This window comes from Manis pentadactyla, chromosome 12, assembly GCF_030020395.1.
Source record: "Manis pentadactyla isolate mManPen7 chromosome 12, mManPen7.hap1, whole genome shotgun sequence".
NCBI lineage: Eukaryota > Metazoa > Chordata > Mammalia > Pholidota > Manidae > Manis > Manis pentadactyla.
The window spans coordinates 92,415,535-92,436,566 of NC_080030.1; the positions used below are offsets into that span (position 1 = coordinate 92,415,535).

General features: G+C 33.5%; 1 protein-coding gene across 3 annotated transcripts in view; it reads right to left on the reverse strand.

Moving 5' to 3' along the window:
- Positions 1-21,032, reverse strand: part of RNGTT (RNA guanylyltransferase and 5'-phosphatase) — a 264,552-nt gene that overhangs the window by 40,962 nt on the left and 202,558 nt on the right. For all 3 annotated transcript variants that reach the window (XM_036912191.2, XM_036912190.2, XM_036912189.2), the window contains one exon: positions 6,347-6,413. In XM_036912191.2, the coding sequence (XP_036768086.2) occupies positions 6,347-6,413 (67 nt within the window). The remainder of the gene's footprint in view (positions 1-6,346; positions 6,414-21,032) is intronic.

The following is a 21,032-nucleotide window of genomic DNA, read 5'->3' on the forward strand; positions in this document are numbered from 1 at the left end:
AAAATAAACAGAACAAAATGGACAATATAGCTTTGTACCATACTTATTTTGGAACTTTGGTTTGCAGTGTGTATAAATATTGTATGTATGTGTATGAGTACTAGACCTCAGAAAATACATGTCTTACATTCCTACAGATCATGATCAAAAGTTCAGAAGCTACTAAACTAGAATACTCAGTTCTGGTGATTGCATTTTTGTCTAATGTAATACTTCAGATATTTTAAAGATTTACAAGATGGATGTTAAATAATTTTTTAGTAAAAAAAAATTGATCTTTTGAAGCCAAATATTTTCTTAAAGATCACCAGTCAATAATCAAAAACCAAATCAGATTTCCTAGTATTTTTCAGTCATTTTATGATAGACCCCAAATAATATGTTACCTTTAAATTTAATTGACCCTAAAAGTTGTTAGCCATCTCAAAAATATTTTTAAATAACAAATAACAATCTGAGCTCAATATAACTTAAAGGAGAAATATTCTACTTCCTTCTAAATAGAAAAGAGCGTGAGGGAATGGTTTGTTGAATTATCTAGTGATTTCAAAAATAATTGTTTCTTTGCATCTATCACATAGACATATCAATGCAAACACCAATCTTATATTTCCTCAGCTGTAAAGAGATTTTTAAAATTTCAAGCTAAGAAAGCTTAGAGTACGAGACTGAATAATGGCATGCAGTCCCTCAGCAAGGACAGAACTAGGCTCTGAGGCAAGGAAAACTTTGCTGCTCTGGCTATAAAATAACTGCCTCAGAATAATGATTCCATTCCCTACTTTCACATATGGCTGCTGCATGGAATTCATAGTGGAAATATAGAAGGCATTTTTTAGCCATTCTGCAGTGTCAAAGGAAACTGTCCAACTCTCAGCCTCTCAGACTTCGGGGCTGTCAGAACTGGAAAAGGTAACTAATACCAAGCTCTGTGGGGAGGGACAGCTCTGTGGCCTTGAGTGTCCATAATAACCCTTGAGTTGGTTAAAAGTGATGTTGACAGGTTCAGTCCATCTTGGTTTTATGGATTCTGGCTGCTAAGTGAAGCCTCCAGGTCTAGAAACCTATGAGACTAGCATTAAAATTTTTACTAGACTGTGAATGCTCTAGAAAATAACACAAAATAGGTATAATATATATGCTATTACTTAAACATGTCTACAAAAATAAGCCATGAATATTAACACAGTTAAGGTAAAGGTATTATGCAAAGACATACAGACAGACCTTTCACCCAAATAAGAGACTTCAGAAATACTTCTAACAGGTTGAAAGCATACAAATAGAGATTAAGCAAATTTTTATTTTAATCAAAACTTCCCTTTGTAATTTCAAAGAGTGAATACAAAGGTATAATGAACCACATCTCTTTAAGAAAACCCTAAGTCATGCACAGTCTAGTAATTTAGAAACTTAATAAAGTTGAAACAGGTTAGTCTTCAATGAGGGTGAGATCTGCTTCATTTGTAGCATGAAACAATCACTGTAGATATGTAGGTAACTTCTCTCACTCTGATTTATAACTCATTATAAAAATGATCACTATTTAGTTTATTATATTTTAGGATAAACAAGATAATAATCAGGCATGTTTAAAATCAAGTTCTTCAGATGACAAATTTCCCCAAAAAACTTTCTATACCTTTTCAGTTAACAGAAAAATTTGGGAAAACATATTTTATTCACTTGGTAAGCTTCTTAATTTAGGGTCCTTAAATGCACTCCAATGGGATCCATTAACTCTCTGAATTATAAATAAAAGCATATGTGTGTGTGATTTTTTCTAGGGAGAGGATCCATTAGCTTCCGCAGGATTCTGAAAGGGATCAATGATCTGAAAACAGAGTCGCTGCCTTGGTTGAAAGTGATACATAAAAAGACTAAGCTTATTAGGAAAAGATCATTCTGATGACTTTAGAAGATATTAAGAAATAAATATATGTTGGAATAACTTACCCTAAAAATAAGAAAACCTAACACTACCATGCAGATGTACTGGTCTAAGACTAAAATTAAGCCCTAAGCTGGTACATATTTGTGTCCTTAGGGCTTGGGTAGAAAACTAAAACTAAAAGATAAGTAATAATGGGAGAGAGAGAGAGTGTGTGTGTATGAGAATGGTTGTAATGACTCATGTTATATATTAATAGTACAGATATCTACCGCCATGCTATAGCAAATTTCTTAATTCATTTAACATTTGTCCAAATATTTATTACCTTTTTAGTGTTTTTTATCTTTCTCTTTCTGATCTGTATAAAATGGAGTTCTTTTTTAGAAATATAATTATAAAATGTCTCTTTAACAACAGAGCCTCTAACACCAAGCCACTCATATGTAGTCCTGTCATGTTAGTGAGAAGTTATTCAAGGGAATAACTTCCTATTTTGATTTATAAGAAAACAAAATTTCAGCAACCAAAAAGTTAAAAGCAAAGCAGTTTCCATTTATTAAAAGTTATATCTGATATCTATGCCATACAACATAGTATCATTACATTTGGTTTAAAGGCAGAAAAATGAACATGACAAATACTGGTAAAATATGTCCAAAAGATGTCAGCTGTAAGGCAAGGGAGGAAACGAACCTTAAATATTCCTAGCCTAATCTCAAGCATTTAAAATATGATTTTTAAATTGTTTTCCAATTAACTAATATGTATTCTAATTAGGTAGGGATCTATATAGCATTTTTATAAGAACCACAGGAATTATGGAAGAACTTCAACAATTAATAAGCATAAAAAATCCTTTCACAGTGTATGAGAGAAATCTTTCCCACAGCAACATCAAAGGAAAAAGATGCCCTAAAATAATGGACCTTTCTCTATTGAGTTGGTTATCCAGGCATAAAGGGTTGACAAAGCATTGACCTCTGTCCCTGGGCTTGTTAGGAAAGCCCTGGATAAAGAAGATGTTATGTTAATGGACCAGGTGAGTGAGTGATGGAGGAATTACGGAATTACCCTCATACATATACAGGCTGTGCTTTTGAAACATGAAACAACACACGCACACATGCAATGTGCACACACATGCACACACATACACAAATTCTACCCTTCCCAAAATATATCAGAGAAGCCTCTCACATTTTAGTTATTTCAGTTCTAATAAGGAGTAACAGGATTTTCTGAACCAATGAACGGAAAAAAAAAAAGGGCTTTCAGAAATGTTCCTGCACAAACTTATTAGGGTTTCTGGTTATACTGCTGAATTCAGTGAGTAGGACAGTGACGGAAGTGCATGAAGGGACTCTTGCCAATTCCACATTTGGTCCAGCAATATTAAAAATAGAAGAAAAAATATGTTCCTGAATGTTTGTCATAATGAATCAGAAAGGTTCAAAAGGATCCACAATTTAAGATACTGGTGATAGACTTATGAGTATTTTAAGTTAATGGAGGTATTTAAAGAAATGCTGATGTTATGACAGCCCAGATAAGATTTTTCATTAAAAAAATGCCAAAATTTCCTCAGTATTACATATCTTGTATGTCCTATTAGGCTCAATCTATTCTGAAAAATGCTTGTTTTTCAAAGCATAAAAATATATGTCATATATGTAGGTGGAAAGGAACTTAAACTCATACTCCACAAATGAATGGGATAAATAACTCATGGAGCCAAGAACAAAATGTGAAGAAAAATCAGAAAGCTAAACAAAAAAAACCACAAAAACAAATTGTATAGGTCTGTCAGAAAACATTAACAAAAAGTTATAATGACAAAGAAAAAGGATGATCTCAAACCTTCCTTTTTATTAACCATCTTGAATGTTCATAATATTATTCAATTTCTTACAAGAAAACCTATAGGAAATCTATGACTCAACTAATATTACTGTAAAAATAATTTTTGATGAAAAAGTGAGTGCTTTCTCTCTAAGATCAGGAACAAAGCAAGTGTATCTGTTCTCACCATTTCTATCAGCTCTGTACTGGAGGGTTTAGCCTGTGTAGTAAAGCAAGAAAAAGCACTAAAAGCCACCCAGATCAGAAAGGAAGACGGAAAACTATCTTTATTAGTAGATGACATAGTCATTTATGTGGAAAATCCTACGAAATCTATGAAAAAACTACTAGAACTAATCATTGAATGAAGTAAAATTTCAGGATTTAAAGTAAACACATAAAAAATTCCATCACCTTTTTATACACTAGCAATGAACAATTAGAAACTGAAATAAAAAATACTTTCATAATAGCATCACTAATATAAAATATTTATGAGTAAACAACTTACTTTTTAATGTGCAAGACCAATACACTGAACAAAATATTACATTAAAAAATTACAAAAAATCTTTGTGACTTTGAGTTGGGCAAATATTCCTTGAAATGAAATAAATGGAAAAATGTGTGATCTTCATGAATTGGAAGATACAATATTGTTGTTGTCATTTCTCCTAATACTGATCTATAGATTCAACATGATCCAAATCAAAATTCCAGCAGGCATTTCTACAGAAATTAGCAAGATGATTCTAAAATTCACAAGGAATTCAAGGAGCCTAATTAGCCAAACAACTATGAAAAATAACAAATTTGGAGATTGATACTGCCTGACTTCATAACTTACTATGAAACTACAAAAATCAAGATAATGTGGTATTGGTAGAGGGACAGACACACAGGTTAACAGAACAGAATAAAGAAGTCCAGAAATGTATTCACAGACACATGGTCAACTGATTTTCAATAAAAATGCAAAGGCAATCCAATGGTGGAAAGGACACTCTTTTAACAAATGGTTTTAGAAAAAAACCCTGAATATCCATATGCTAAAAAAGAGAGGGGGGTGGGCAGGGGAAAGAGGGAATAGACAAAATTCCTCTATACCTTGAACCTTAAATCACATACAAAAATTAATTCAAATGGATAGTAAGGCTAAATGTAGAATTTAAAATTATAAAGAATCTAGAAGAATACATAAAGATTCTAGGAGAAAAATCTTTGTGACTTTGAGTTGGGCAAATATTCCTTAGATCAACACCAAAAGCATAAGCCATGAAAAAAACTAATAAACTGAACTTCAACAATATTAAGAACTTCTGCTCTTTGAGGACCTTGTTAGGAGAATGAAAAAACAAGCCATAACTGGGAGAAAATATCTACAAATCACATACCTGATAAAGGACTTTTAACCAGAAGATATAAAAATGCTCAAAACTCAACAGGAAGGAAATAACCAAATTTTAAAAAGGCAAGTTTTAAACATACACTTCAGTAGAGATGTACAGATGGCAAATATGCAGAAGAGAAGATGCTCAACATTATTAGTCACTACAGAAATGCAAATTAAAACTACAATGAAATACCACTACATACCTATAAGAATGGCTAAACTTAAAAAGACTGACCATACCAAATGTTGATGAGGATGTAGAAGAACTGGCACAATCAAGTCCTGCTGGTGGGAAAATAGTTTGCTAGTTGTTAAAAAGTTGAATAAACTACCATTTAACCTAGCCATTCCCATTTAGGTATTACCCAAGAGAAATCAAAGTATTTATTTATACAGAGACTTGTACACAAATGTTCATAGCAGCTTTATTTGTAATAGCAGAAAGCACAGACAACCAAATGTCCATAAACAGGTGAACAGATAAAGAAATTGTGCTATAAACATATGTGAAATACTCAGCAGTAAGAAAGAATGAGCTACTGATAAGTGATTCAACGTGGATGAATCTCAAAATAATTATGCTGAGTAAAAGAGACAGAGAAAGAGAAACAGGAGAGGAGGGAGAAGAAAGGGAGAGAGGGAGGGAAAGAAATTCTGTATGATTCCATTTACATAACATTCTAGAAAATGCAAATTAATATATAAGGACATGAACTAGATTAGGAGTCACCTGAAAAAGGAAGGGTAGGAGTGGGGAATTTTAAAGGGGCACAAGGAAACTTTTTGCAGGTGATAGATACGTTCTCATCTTGATTATGGTGATGGTTTCACAAGTGGAAGCATGCCAAAATTCATCAAATGGTATACTTAAAATATGTACAGTTTATTGTACATTAACTATACCTCAACAAAGTTGTCAGAATTTTTTTAGTGGCAAAGGTATAATTTTGAAAGATTATTCTGTGGCTCTAAATTGTACTCTTCTTAAGTAATCACTAAAGTGCTTTAGCCAAATTCAATTCTACTAGGGGCAAGGATATTAAAATAATTCTTTGAAAACCTGAATTATTTCCTCAGCAGAGATTTGCAAAAGAAAATGGAATTAATAATTCACATTCATAATATTTTTGATTTGTTGGTGGTTATTTGCAGGCTTTTGGTGGAGTCTGGACAAGTAAACTACATCTAGGAAAAGTATACTGAAAACTGAACAATCATACCTTGATCTGTGCAAAGGGTCTTTCATAACCTCCAACATAGAGAAGGCCAACATTCTGAGGAAGTAACCTACAAAGGAATAAAAAAGCATTTTAAAAATACTCTTCCTTAAATGTAAGGTTGCAGAATCATCAAAATCTGTATAACAGATAGACTGTGAAAAAACTATTACAGATTCAATAGCTTGAATTCAATATTTACAATCATTCATCTTTTGCACTAAGGGAGAGTAACCAGCAAGTAATTCCTATACTTCACAAAATAACAGGTAAATGTTGAGAATGAAAACTTATATGTAGAATACTCTAAAAAATCAGTAATTCCTGCGAAATTACTAAACAGTGTTTCTCTAGGATAGAATTAAAGGAAGTAATGTGTATATTTTAAAAATCTATGAAGATTCAATTCAAGAAACATTCTTTGTATGTCCATCCTATGTACCCTAGGAGTTAATACAAAACTAAACAATTCAGTCCCAAAATATAAGGGGAAAACTAGACACATAAATAACTAACCCTAATAAAAAGTGGCCTCTGATAAGTGCTATATATAGAGGTGTTCACCATTGCAATATAGAGGAATAAGCAGTACTTGCTAGGGAGCTAGAAAATACAAATAGGTGGGATTTGGACTTAGCCTTAAAGGGTAGATAAGGCAAAGGGAGAAGTTTAAACAAAGTCCTGAGAATGCAGAAGATTTGAGACAAAGAGCAGACAAGTATGGCTGGAGTAAGGGATAGTTTAGCTGGAGAGGAAAACCCAACAAAGTTGGAAATGGACCATGAAGAATGCCAAATGTTGTATCTTTGTTTTATAAGCAATATGGAGGATATCTTAAAGATATACTTCCTTCTTATAAAAACAATAAATGCACATGAAAATAAAAATCAAAGCATATAGATGGTGGGAAAAAAATAAGAGTTACCTTCCCTGCATCATCCATCCCTATTTCCACTTCAAAGAGGCCCAGCATTTTTTACTGCATTGAAACATTGTGAATGAGAAATGCCATCATTAGAACTGTGCTTGTGGAGAATGTAGTGGTATGGGATATGCGAAGAACAAAAGTAAAGGAAATGTTTCTGTGTTTATCTCATTTTTCTTTTGCGGCATATCTTTTCCTAATGGACACTGAGTAAATCAACACAGGTCCAATGTTAACATTATTGTATATAAAGAATACCAAAAACAAGATTATTTGCCTGTACCCATGTATAAAGCAATTAGGCCAAGATACATCTCCTCAGAGTCTAGATAGTGAAAGTTAATAGGCTTTTATGGCAGGCAAAATATGATCTCTAGGATGGCTGTTAATTCTATTGTGGAATCTGAATATTTAAAGTGAAGAAAAAAATTGCTAACTAAAACACACACAAAGGGAAAATTCTCAGTATATCATATTGGTCTAATCATAAAAACTAGAACACAAGAGTATCATAACCATCCTTCTACATTTAGTTAGTGACTTCAAAAATTTGAGGATACATATTCCTTCATATTTGAACTTCTCTGAAATTAAGATGCCTCTGATACTCTACTGTGTCTCATAATCACTGTCAACTGTGAGGTAAGAGTGTAGTAAAACTAAGAAAACATACTCTCAAAACATTGTAGATTTTATTAAATAAAGTAGATATTCAGTCTCCTAGGAATATCCTCTGCTCCCTGACAGTCTTTAAAGGCCTGTAAAGGACTAAAAACCACTAAAAGAATTTTAATAGCTAATGAACACAATCCTGAATTAAACCAATATAGCAAAGAGGTTCTTAGGTTTGGAATATCAGTAATACTTGTAGTAATTCATTTTAGCATCTGTTGAAGGTTATAAACATGACTAAAGGCATTTGTTACCTGGATACAGGTAGAAAGCATAGGAAATATCCCTAAATCTCAACTATGAAACAGAGAACTTATTAGCCATCGTTGACAAATAAGAAATTAATCCAAACAACAAAACTTCAAATCTCCCACAAATCATTGCTAGTATTGCAAATTTAATGTTAGTTATACATAGCAGTAGTAATTTAGTTCCTATAGAACATATTCACGAAAACCCTGACAAACCCCTTTTAGAAGTAATAGTCACTGTTCACAGAAACAGATGCTAAAGAAATTAGAGAATAAAGCTGGCTGACATTTAAAAATCAATATGCCTCTGGTTACTGTGCATATGCATTTCAGGAAGCTTACCAATATTCTATTAGTGTGCCCCCTTCTTCCAACTTGCCTATCTAATGAGAACCTTTCCCTAAACAAGAAATTTCTTAGGTATATCAATTACATAGCATTATTATATATATTTCACTTTTAAAATACTGTTCCTTCTCATTCATGTGCCCATTATTCCTTAACATAGATTTATATTACCACCATCATTTGGGAAGGTTTTAATATGTATCATAATTTATACATGCTATGCATAAAATAACTAACACTTTGAGAGAACAATTTCCAGTTTTAAGATAGGACATTTCCTAAAATGATTTTATCTTTCAAGAAATTATTTTTCCAAACTATATAATTATTGTCAAATAACAAACCATTTTATGATGACAGGGTACTTGCTATAATATCACAATCACACATTTTAAATCCAGACAGTAAGGCATCAATTAGTCACTGATTAAGGCAATTATTTGTATGTGCAACTATATGTGTTAAAACTGAAACTCTGATTCATTTAGTACCAGACAACTGTTTTGTCCTTAACTTTGGTGAACAATAACATGACCTTTATATAAATGCTAGCTTGTAAATAATATTTACTTTTAACTAAATACTTCTATAGTGTGGATACCGAACATGTTTTCAGAAAGAAGCAATAAGGTGAACTGTAAGACCTGAAACAATAAAACTCTTAGAAGGAAACACAGGTAAAAATTTCCTGAACATAAGCATGAGCAGCTTTTTTCCTGAACACATCTCCTTGGGCAAGGGAAACGAAATAAAAAAATGAACAAGTGGAACTATATCAAACTAAAATGCTCTGTACAGCAAAGGACACCATTAACAGAACAAAAAGACAACCTACAATATGGGAAAATTTATTTCTAACTATTTTTCCAATAAGAGGTTAACATCTATATAAAGAACTCATACAACTCAGCACAAAAAACACACATAACCCAACTAAAAAATGGAAGGAGGACCTTAACAGACATTTTTCCAAAGAAATACAGATGGCCAACAGGGACATGAAAAGACGTTCCACACTGCCAATGATCAGGGAGATGCAAATCAAAACTACAGTAAGATATCACCTCACACCACTCAGAATGGCCACTAACCAAAAGACAAGAAATGGCAAGTGTTGGCGAGGATTCCCACTACGCTGTTGGTGGGAATGTCAACTGGTCCAGCCAATGTGGAAGGCAATATGGAGGTTCCTCAAAAAACTAAAAATAGAAATACCATACAACCCAGTAATTCCATTTCTAGGAATATGCCCCAAAAAACAAAATCCCTGATTCAAAAAGATATATGCACACCTATGTTTACTGTCACATTATTTACAATAGCCATGATATGGAAGCCACCAAAGTGGAAGCCATCAGCAGATGAATGGATAAAGAATAGATGGTAGATATACACAACAGAATACTATTCAGCCATACAAACAGAATGAAATCTTGCCATTTGCAACAACGTGGATGGACCTAGCAGGTGTTATGCTAACTAAAATAAGCCAGGCAGAGAAAGACAAATACCATTATGAGTTCACTTACTTGTAGATTCTAAGAACAAAACAAAGCAAAATGAACAACATAGCAGTAGACTTATAGACATTGAGAAGTGACCGGTGGTTACCATGGGGGAGGGGCTGGGTTGAGTGGGTGGGGAGGGGCACAAAGTTTCTCAATCATAATATCAGTTGGTCACAGCGATTCGTAGCACAGCATGGAGAATAGAGCCAGTGGTTCTGTAGCATCTTCCCATGTTGACAGATAAGTAACTGCACTAATTGGGGTGAGGATTTAAGAATATGGGTAACTGGAACCACTGCGCTGCAAAGCTGAAACCAATATAAGATTGTGTATCAACTATACTCAATTATAAAAAGGAAACTGAGTCTATATTTCAAAGTAAGTTAAAAAAAGGGAAAGGGAGTATTTTTAAAAATAAAAGTAAGCTAAATAACTAAAAATTTACTGTTCTGTCCATAAGACATATTTATAATACCCACTAACAGATATATTTTCAACTGCCACACAATACTTTGAAAAACTTGAGTATCTTGAATACTGACTTACAAATCTCCACCTCCTTTTACTACTAGAAAAAAGGACAAAACTAATGTACTTAATATGGGGATCAATAGCGCCCTTATGAATTTAAGAAAATATATATTATTGAGAAGGCCTACATTATTCTTTGAGACTTATAGCAGGATGCAAATAAAAACAGCATATGCCCTTAGGCCCAGATAAAACTTGGATGAGCCAATGAGTAAGCTTATGATTATCTTTAGAGACTTTTCATAGCCTACACTTTTCTATTCTGGTTTGTCTTCTAAACCCTAATATAGACATGACAAAATGCTCTTGATGTTTGTAAAAACATTCAAACAAGTCAAAAAACCTCACCACCATTAAAAGCAATAACATGTTTAAATAATCTGTGTGACAATAGAAATAAATTACCTGAGAATGATGTTTGTTTAAGTAAAATATATATTGAGTGAAATTAATACATTTTGCAAAGGTGTAAGAAGAAATGTTGAGCTACCGATATTCAGAGAATAAATATCAACATAATGTGTAACTATATTATTTCAGACAAAGAAAATATCAAGGTAAAAACTATTAGTGAAGCAGAGGAAAATACCTCAGAATAACAAGAGGTTCAATTTGACAAGAAATTTATATGTGTCTAATAACACAGCTACAGAATATGTAAAAACAATGAACAAATAAATGTATGTGATGAAATTTAACAAATCCACAACCAGAGTAGGAGTTTAACCTTTCCCCTCTCAGTAAATGATGGGGAAAAAAAGAGTACAAAAGCAGTAAGAATACAGAATAACTCAGCAACACCATTACCAAAAATGTATAGAACACCATCCAACAGTTACATAAAACATGAACCACTGAATATGCACACACTGAACATTTACAAAAACTGACCATATGCTGGGCCATAAGGCAAGTTTAAAACAATTCAGAGTACAGTCTATGAACACAGTAATCCAGTAAGAAGTCAAGAGCATAAAAATGACCAGAAAATCTTCACATCTAAAAAGACAAAAAGACACTGATAAATAACCTATACAACAGGAGAAAAATCCCAATGGAAATTGTTGAATATTTTGAATAGGAACAAAATAACAATATATCAAAACATGCAGGATGCAGCTAAATCCAACTGAGAAATTTATAACCCAAAATGTATATATCAAAAAAGAAGAAATGCTAAAAATTAAGCAACCACCTTAAGGAAGATAGGAAAATTCAGTAAATTAAGTCCAAAGAAAATAGAACAAAACAAGAAGCAGAAATTCATGAAGAGAAAACATAGACTTAGACAGGACCAAAAAGATTAAAATCTGTTTCTTCTAAAACAAATATTAAATTGATAAAGAATCCCTAATGAGACTACCAAAGAAGATAAGGCATAAATAATCAGTATCAGGAATAACAAAGAGAGTCTATCCTACATATATTAAAAAATAATAAGAGGACATTATAAACACCTTTATACACACAAATTTGAAAATTCAGAATAGAAAAACTTCTGGAAAAATACAATGTACTAAAACTGAAACAAGAAAAAATAGAATATCTTTAAAAATTTTTAATCATATCTACAAAGAAAATTAAAGGTCTAGATGGATTCTTCAGCAAATTCTACAAAAAAATTTATTCTAATCATTTACAAATTTTTCATTGAACAGAAAAAGAAGGAATATTTTCCAATTCATTTAATAAAATCAGTACACTTAGAAGTTTTATAAACTCTGACACTTAGATATAAAAATTCAATGTTGATCAAGAGAGAATAAGACAAGCCACAGACTGGGAATGTATTTGCAGAGGACATATCTGATACAGGACTGCTGGCTAAAATATACAAAGAACTCTTTAAACTCAACAACAAGAAAACAATCAAGCTGATTAAAAAATGGGCCAAAGACTTAAAAAGATACCTCACCAAAGAAGATATATACATGGCAAGTAAGCATATGAAAAGATGCTGAACATCATATGTCATTAAGGAAATGCAAATTAAACAAGATACCACTGCACACCTATTAGAATGGCTAAAATCCAGAACACTGACAACACCAAATGCTAGTGAGAATGTATGGCACTAGGAACTGTCATTCATTTGTGGTGGGAACATAAACTGGTACAGTCACTTTGAAGAACAGTTTGGCAGTTTCTTACAAAACTAAATATACTCTCACCATATGATCCCACATCACACTCTGGTATTTACCCAAATGAGTTGGAAACTTATGTCCACCTAATAACCTGCACCTGGATGTTTATAGCAGCTAGGTGATTACAATAGGGGAAACTATATGCTGGGGACAGAGACTACATTGTAACTCTCTGTATTTTCAGCTCAAAGTTTTGTAAACATAAAACAATTCTAAAAAAAAGTCTAAATTTTTAAAAAACTGCAATGAATGGTGAGAGTACAATAAAGGAAATATTTAGTCTCTTATGAGCACAAAAAAGAGGAAAGAAAGGAAGGGAAGGGAAACCCTAAATAAGTGAAAGAACACATCATGTTCCCGGATAGAAATCTCAATGTTGTTAGCACATAAAATTTCCAATACAATGTCAACAATCCTGACAGGATTTATCTGAGAAACTTGGTAAGCCCATTAGAAAATGGATATGGGAAAACAAAAGAATAAAAATATAAAAGACTGCACTAAAGAAAAGCAAAATAAGAAGACTGACCCCATTAACTATCAAGATTTCTTATAAAGCTTCAGAAATAAAGAAAATGTGGTGTTGGCCTATCAACAGGCAAGCAGGCCAGTACAGTGTCACCGAGAACCGAGAAACAGACCTACACATAAACTGACACTTGACTTCCAACAAAGGTGGCACTGCAGAGCAGTTAAGAAAGGACAATCTTTCTAAAAAAAATTGCACTGGGGCAACAGGCTAGCCACATACATAAAAATATACCAGAAGGGGAAAAAGATCAATAAATCTGACATTAGAATTAGTCATTTCTATTTATTAAGAGATACACTAATATTCAAACTTCACACAGTCCATAGGAATAAACTCTAAATGGATCGGGAATCTAAGTAAAACAAATAAAACAACAAAAAACCTTACAAGTGTTAAAAGAAAAAAAAACCTGGACAAATTCCTTGTTAACTTTAGTGTACCAAGAAAAATTTACTGGTAAGTCATACAATAAAAAACAAACAAAATAATCGCTTCCCAACTTCAAGCTCTACTATAAAGCCACAGTAATCAAGACAATTTGGTACTGGCACAAGAACAGGCCCAAAGACCAGTGGAACAGGATAGAGAGTCCAGATATTAACCCAAACATATATGGTCAATTAATACAATAAAGGAGCCATGGATATACAATGGGGAAATGACAGCCTCTTCAATAGCTGGTGTTAGCAAAACTGGACAGCTACATGTCAGAGAATGAAACTGGATCATTGTCTAACCTCATATACAAAAGTAAAATCAAAATGGATCAAAGACCTGAATGTAAGTCATGAAACCACAAAACTCTTAGAAAAAAACATAGGCAAAAATCTCTTGGACATAAATATGAGCAACTTCTTCATGAACATATCTCCCCTGGGCAAGAGAAACAAAAGTAAAAATGAACAAGTGGGACTGTATCAAGCTGAAAAGCTTCTGTACAGCAAAGGACACTATCAATAGAACAAAAAGGTACCCTACAGTATGGGAGAAAATATTCATAAATGACAGATCTGATAAAGGGTTGACATCCAAAATATAGAAAGAGCTCATGCACCTCAACAAACAAAAAGCAAATAATCCAATTAGAAAATGGGCAGAGGATCTGAACAGTCACTTCTCCAAAGAAGAAATTCAGATGGCCAACAGGCACATGAAAAGATGCTCCACATCACCAGTCATCAGAGAAATGCAAATTAAAACCACAATGAGATATCACCTCACACCAGTAAGGATGGCCAACATCCAAAAGACAAACAACAACAAATGTTGGCAAGGATGTGGAGAAAGGGGAACCCTCCTACACTGCTGGTGGGAATGTAAACTAGTTCAACCATTGTGGAAAGCAGTATGAAGATTCCTCAAAAAACTCAAAATAGAAATACCATTTGACCCAGGATTTCCTAAGAATGCAGGAGCCCAGTTTCAAAAAGATATATGCACCCCGAATGTTTATCGCAGCACTATTTATAATAGCCAAGAAATGGAAGCAACCTAAGTGTCCATCAGTAGATGAATGGTTAAAGAAGATGTGGTACATATACACAATGGAATATTATTCAGCCATAAGAAGAAAACAAATCCTACCATTTGTAATAACATGGATGGAGCTAGAGGATATTATGCTCAGTGAAATAAGCCAGGAGGAAAAAGACAAATATCAAATGATTTCACTCATCTGTGGAGTAAAAGAACAAAGAAAAAAACTGAAGGAACAAAACAGCAGCAAATTCACAGAACCCAAGAAAGGACTCACAGTTACCAAAGGGAAAGGGACTGGGGAGGATGGGTGGGAAGGGAGGGATAAGGGGAACAAAAGGGGCATTACGATTAGTAGACATAATGTGGCGGGGGAGGGGGCGTGGGGAGGGCTGTACAACACAGAGAAGACAAATAGTGATTCTACAGCATCTTACTATGCTGATGGATAGTGACTATAATGGGGTATGGGGTGGGGACTTAATGGAAGGGGGGAGTCTAGTAAACATAATGTTGCTCATGTAATTGTAGATTAATGATACCAAAAAATAAATAAATAAAAATAAAAATTTAGTGGGGCAAAAAAACCATAAAGTGAAAAGATACCTGACAAACTGTGAGAAACATTTGCAACATAAATGACAGTAAAGGGGCTAATAACCCTATTATTAAAAATTCTTAAAAATCAAATGGGAAAAAGCTCAAAACCTGATGGAAAAATGAGAAAAAGACAAAAATACAATTTACACAAAAAAAGGATATTAAGAATTTTAAAAAATATTCAGACTCTCTCTTAATTAGAGAAATACAGATTAAAACACAGAGATACCATTTCTCACCTATCCAACTGGCAAAAATTGAAACATATGGACAACATATTCTGTTGGCCTGGCCATGGAAAACATTTTCATACATTGCTGGAAAAGCAAATTAGGACAATGCTTATTGAGGGAAACTTGGCAATATCTAACAAAACCACATGTGCACTTAGCTTTTTGATCTAGTAATCTCCCTTCTAACAATCTGCCTTGAAGAACATCTCCAAAAACTCAAAAATACATATGCACGAAGCTATTCACTGCATCACTGTTTGTAACTGCAAAATACTGGGAACAGCCTAAAGGCTTATACATAGCAGAGTGGTTAAATAAGTTATGGTAAATCCACATAGTAGAGTAATACACAGCTGTAAACAATAATGAGGAAGATCTCTACTTATAGGGAGCAATTTTTAGGATATACTTACTGTTAAGTGAAAAAAGAAAAGTATAAAAAGGAATATACAGTATGTTATCCTTCATTTAAGAAGGAAAAAAAGCATTGGAAAATATTTATGCATCTGTTCATTTGTGCAAGAGAATTTTAGGAAAGCTAAAACAAAAACTCAAGAGACTGGTTTCCTAAATAGATATTGGGGTGGGTGAAGAGAGACACTTGTATGAGAATACCTTTTTGTATAGCTGCAACCATTATAACCATGATAATGTTATTTACCAAATAAACACTCAGTACTTTAGGGGAACCCAAAATGGAATAAAAGTAATTGTATCACAAATGAATAATATCCCACATTAAAGATCACAGGGATAAAAACAAACTAACAAATTAGTTCAGAAAACAGTATTTTGACTATAATTCTGTGAGGCTACAGATAAACTATACAGATATATAGTCCTTGAATTAGTCAACTTGTTTCTGACAGGAGGACAGGTTATTAATTTTAAAAATACTTTATATGTATACTAGAATTTTATTTAAAAAAATAAGTACATAAGGATATGGAGATGCACTGTAAAAGAGTTACAAATAAGGGGGAAAGCTAGAATTACCATTATAATGTTTTATTAGAATTAGAGATATTAGTTGGAATTCATGGCCTTCAGTATATTCACAGACGGATAAAGAAATACATAACGTATGTAGAAGCACATTAGTGTATGGTACATCCCTAGCTCTGACAACTGAGAGGGCCTGTAATGACACCAACAGCAATGGATACAGATTTTTGTTTCTATCTTTCACCAATTAAAAGCAAACAAAAAATAGAAACAAAAAAAAAACCTGGGCATCTTGCAGAAATGGCTGATTTCTGGACTGAAGTAGGTAAAATGTAAGAAGAACCTGTAATATACTGTGGAACTAAAAAGTAAGGAAGTGCTGAAAAATGATGAGAACATGTCAAGACACAGAAGCCAGACTGAAGGAGTTCCCAATGACCAGAGTGAAAAGGGCAAAATAAAATACTGGTATTATTGGATTATAACCCATGAAATAAAATCTTCATTTTTTTTTTTATTAGTGAAGTATAGTTGATACACAATCTTTTACAACATAGGAAGATGCTATAGAACCACTGGCTCTATTCTCCATGCGGTACTACCAATCGCTGTGACCAACTGATATTATGATTGAGAAATTTTGTGCCCCTCCCCACCCACTCAACCCAACCCCTCCCCCATGGTAACTACCAATCACTTCTCAGTGTCTGTGAGTCTACTGCTTTGCTGTTCATTTTGTTTTGTTTTGTTTTTAGATTCCACAAGTAAGTGAAGTCATATGGTATTTATCTTCCTCCACCTGGCTTATTTCACTTAGCATAATACCTGCTAGGTCTATCCATGTTGTTGCAAATGGCAGGATTTCATTCTGTTTTTATGGCTGAATAATATTCTGTTGTGTGTATCTACCATCTATTCTTTATCCATTCATCTGCTGATGGGTACTTTGGTTGCTTTCATATCTCGGCTATTGTAAATAATGTGACAATAAACATAGGGGTGCATATATCTTTTTGAATCAGGGATTTTGTTTTTTGGGACAAATTCCTAGAAATGGAATTACTGGGTTGTATGGTATTTCTATTTTTAGTTTTTTGAGGAACCTCCATATTGCCTTCCACATTGGCTGCACCAGTTGATATTCCCACCAACAGTAGGAGGGTGCCCTTTTCTCCACATCCTCACCAGCACTTGCTATTTCTCATCTTTTGGATAATGGCCACTCTTTTCATGTGCCTATTGGCCATGTGTATTTCTTCCTTGGAAAAATGTCTGTTCAGGGCCTCTGGAATAAAATATTCTTAAGTCCTTACTAATATAAGTAAATGTATGTAAGGGAGGGAACAGTTGCTCTTACAGTCAAATTTCCATTAATACATTGAAAAACAATGAAAGAAATTGAAATTTATCATTATTTGAAATAGTCACTAAATCAAAATTGAAAAATACCACAGTAATGACTGTTGCAGACATAAACCACTAAAAGACATTAGACCTAGAGGATGAAAAAAACATATTTGCCTAGTCAAAGTTTCTCCTCAGAAAACACTTAATTACAAAGAAAACACAGCAACTTTAGAGAAACCCAGCAGACAACCTTAACCAAGTAATCAAGTCCAACATCACTAGTATTACGATTTATCAACATGATCTAGCCCCACCCTAATATCATATAATGCCTAAGAAGGGCACAATATCACTTTGGTGGTGTTCTTGCCAAAAAAAATACCAAAAAAAGACGAATCTAAGGGACATTCTATGAAATAATTGACCAATATTTTTCAAAAAGTGTCAAGATCATGAAAAACAAAAGTGAGGTATTGTCACAGATAGGATTAAGAAAACATGAAAACTAATGCAAGGTGGGATCCTGGAGTGGATCCCGGATAAGAAAAAGGATACTGGTGGGGAAACTCGCAAATTTAGAATAAGGAATGTAGGTAAGTTCATAGTTTTGTGTGAACATTTATTTTCTGCTGTTAACAACAGGGGAAACAATGTGAGAGAAATACAGGAATACTCTGCACTAGTTTTTCAACTTTTCAATATGTCTAAGATTATTTTAAAATTAAAAAGACACACATACATGGTAAATCAATTTACAACAAAGGAGCCAAGAATATACAATAGAGAAAGGATGGTCCCTTCAACAAATGGTGCTGGGAAAACTGCACAGTTACATCCAAAAGAATGAAACTGGACCCGTATGTTATACCATACCAAAAAAATCCACTAAAAATGGATTGAAGACGTAAACATAAGACCTAACACCACAACTCTCCTAGAAGAAAACATATGGAGTAAGCTTCTCGTTGTCAAGTTGGTCTTGACAGTAAGTTTTTAAATTTAACAACAAAAGCAAAAATAAACAAGTGGGACCATATCAAACTAAATTAGAAATAGAACTACCACATGATCCAGCAATTCCACAACTGGAAACAAAAACACTCAAAAATGTAAGTTCACCCCCATTTTCACTGCAGCATTATATACAATAGCCAAGATATGGAAACAGCCTAAGTGTCCACTGATGGATGAATGGACAATGAAAACAGGATATATACATATATAATACACATATATCTACATATGTATTATATAGATATCAATCATTCAGCCATAAAGAAGAAGAAAATCCTTCCATTTGCAGTAACACAGATGGAACTCAAGGGCATTATGCTAAAGTCATATATGGAAGCTAAAAAAACCAAATTCACAGAAATAGAACAGCTCAGTGGTTGCCAGAGGTGGGGGGTAAGGGAAATTGGGTGAAGGTAGATGAGGTAACAAACTTCTAGTTTTAAGATAAATAAGTTCCAGAGAGATAATATACAGTGTGGTGACTGTAAGGTAACAATGTATTAAATATTTAAAAATTGCTAAGAGAACAGATCTAAAAGTTCTCAACACAAGAAAAAATTACATACCTATGTGAAGTGATAGATGTTTAAACTTAATGTGGTAATCATTTCACAATATTTACATACAGTAAATCATTACATTGTATGCCTTAAACTAATAAAATATTATGTCTCAATAAATATGGGGATAAGGGGAGAAATACTACTTTCTACAAACATTTTTTTGTATTATTAAGAGACTGAAAAAAACCATCAAGTAAAAAAAATTGGTAACAAGCATCACTTCCTAAGTTGAACATACACATACACTAGGGCATGAAAATTCCAATTTTAGTTATATACCCAATAGAAGTGTGCATGCATTTGTCCTAAAACATATATAGAAATAAGTTTTGACTATTAGGGTAATCACCCCAAACTGCTGCCCATCCAAATACCTAAATATAAAACAGAGAAAGTAACGGAAATTAATTCCATACATCATGTATGATTTCTAAAATCATCCCGTTGCACAAAAGAAGCCAAATATAAAAGAACATCATATTGCATTTATGTCAAGTTCAAAACAAGCCAAACTAAACCTTACAGTTTAGAGAGCTATATGCAAATAATGAAAGCATGAAGAGGAGCAAGGAAATAAAATCAGAGGTCTGGATAGTGGTTATGTATAGGAGGGAGACATATAACTGAGAAAGGGCATGGTGGAGCATCTAGGATGCTGGAAATATTTTCTTTCTTGCCTTCAGTAGTGGTTAGATGGTCACTGGTTATGTGACATTTCATAAGGATGTACATTTATGTTATATGTGCTTTTCTGTATGTGTATTTTATTTCATAATATAAAAGGCCTTAATATATAAAGCACGAAGAAAAAGACCAATATAAGCAATCAGTGAGAGAGTGACTCCTAAATGAAGTATAGAATACTAATTGATACGTTAACATATTTTATCATTCCGTATAAATAGATGAATATTTTAAGAGGTGATGAGCAACCAGGGAATCCAAAAGTCACTCATCCTCTTCTTAGTATTCGAGCTACATATTCTGTGGCTTAAATGTAACATAACAGAACTCACATATCTGGGCATAATAGTTTTAAATATAATGGCATTAAAATTGAAGAAAAGGGAGCAACCACATTTAAAATATATTGACAAATTTCCCACTCCCGTCCAAGATTGAGTAACAAGGAGTGGACTAGTACTTATTCTGACTAGACAACTAATGATATAATGTTGTACAATGTTTTTCAGAAATTGAATAAGAGGCAGCACAGGTCAGGGGCAGCTGAGAGAAGGGAAACAAACGAGGTCCTGCCACAGTGCCAACTTCCCACCTGGAGTTTTCGGACCACAGTGCAAGAAGGCAGAAACCAGGCCCCTAACGCCTAAAATACTTACTATCTGATCCTTCAAAGATAAAAATTGTCAACCCCTACTCTAAAGAAACGAAACGTCCACAAAAAGACTTGTGCCCAACTTCACAGCAGATTCATCCCTACTAGTCCAAAACTGGAAACATCCCAAATGTCCATCCGCACGTAAATGGGTAAGTAAGCTGACGGATCTATACAATAAAATACTACTCCGCAAGAAAAAGACTGTGGATGTTTGTAACAACATGGATGACTTCAACACTGAAAAAAGTGGGAGACAGG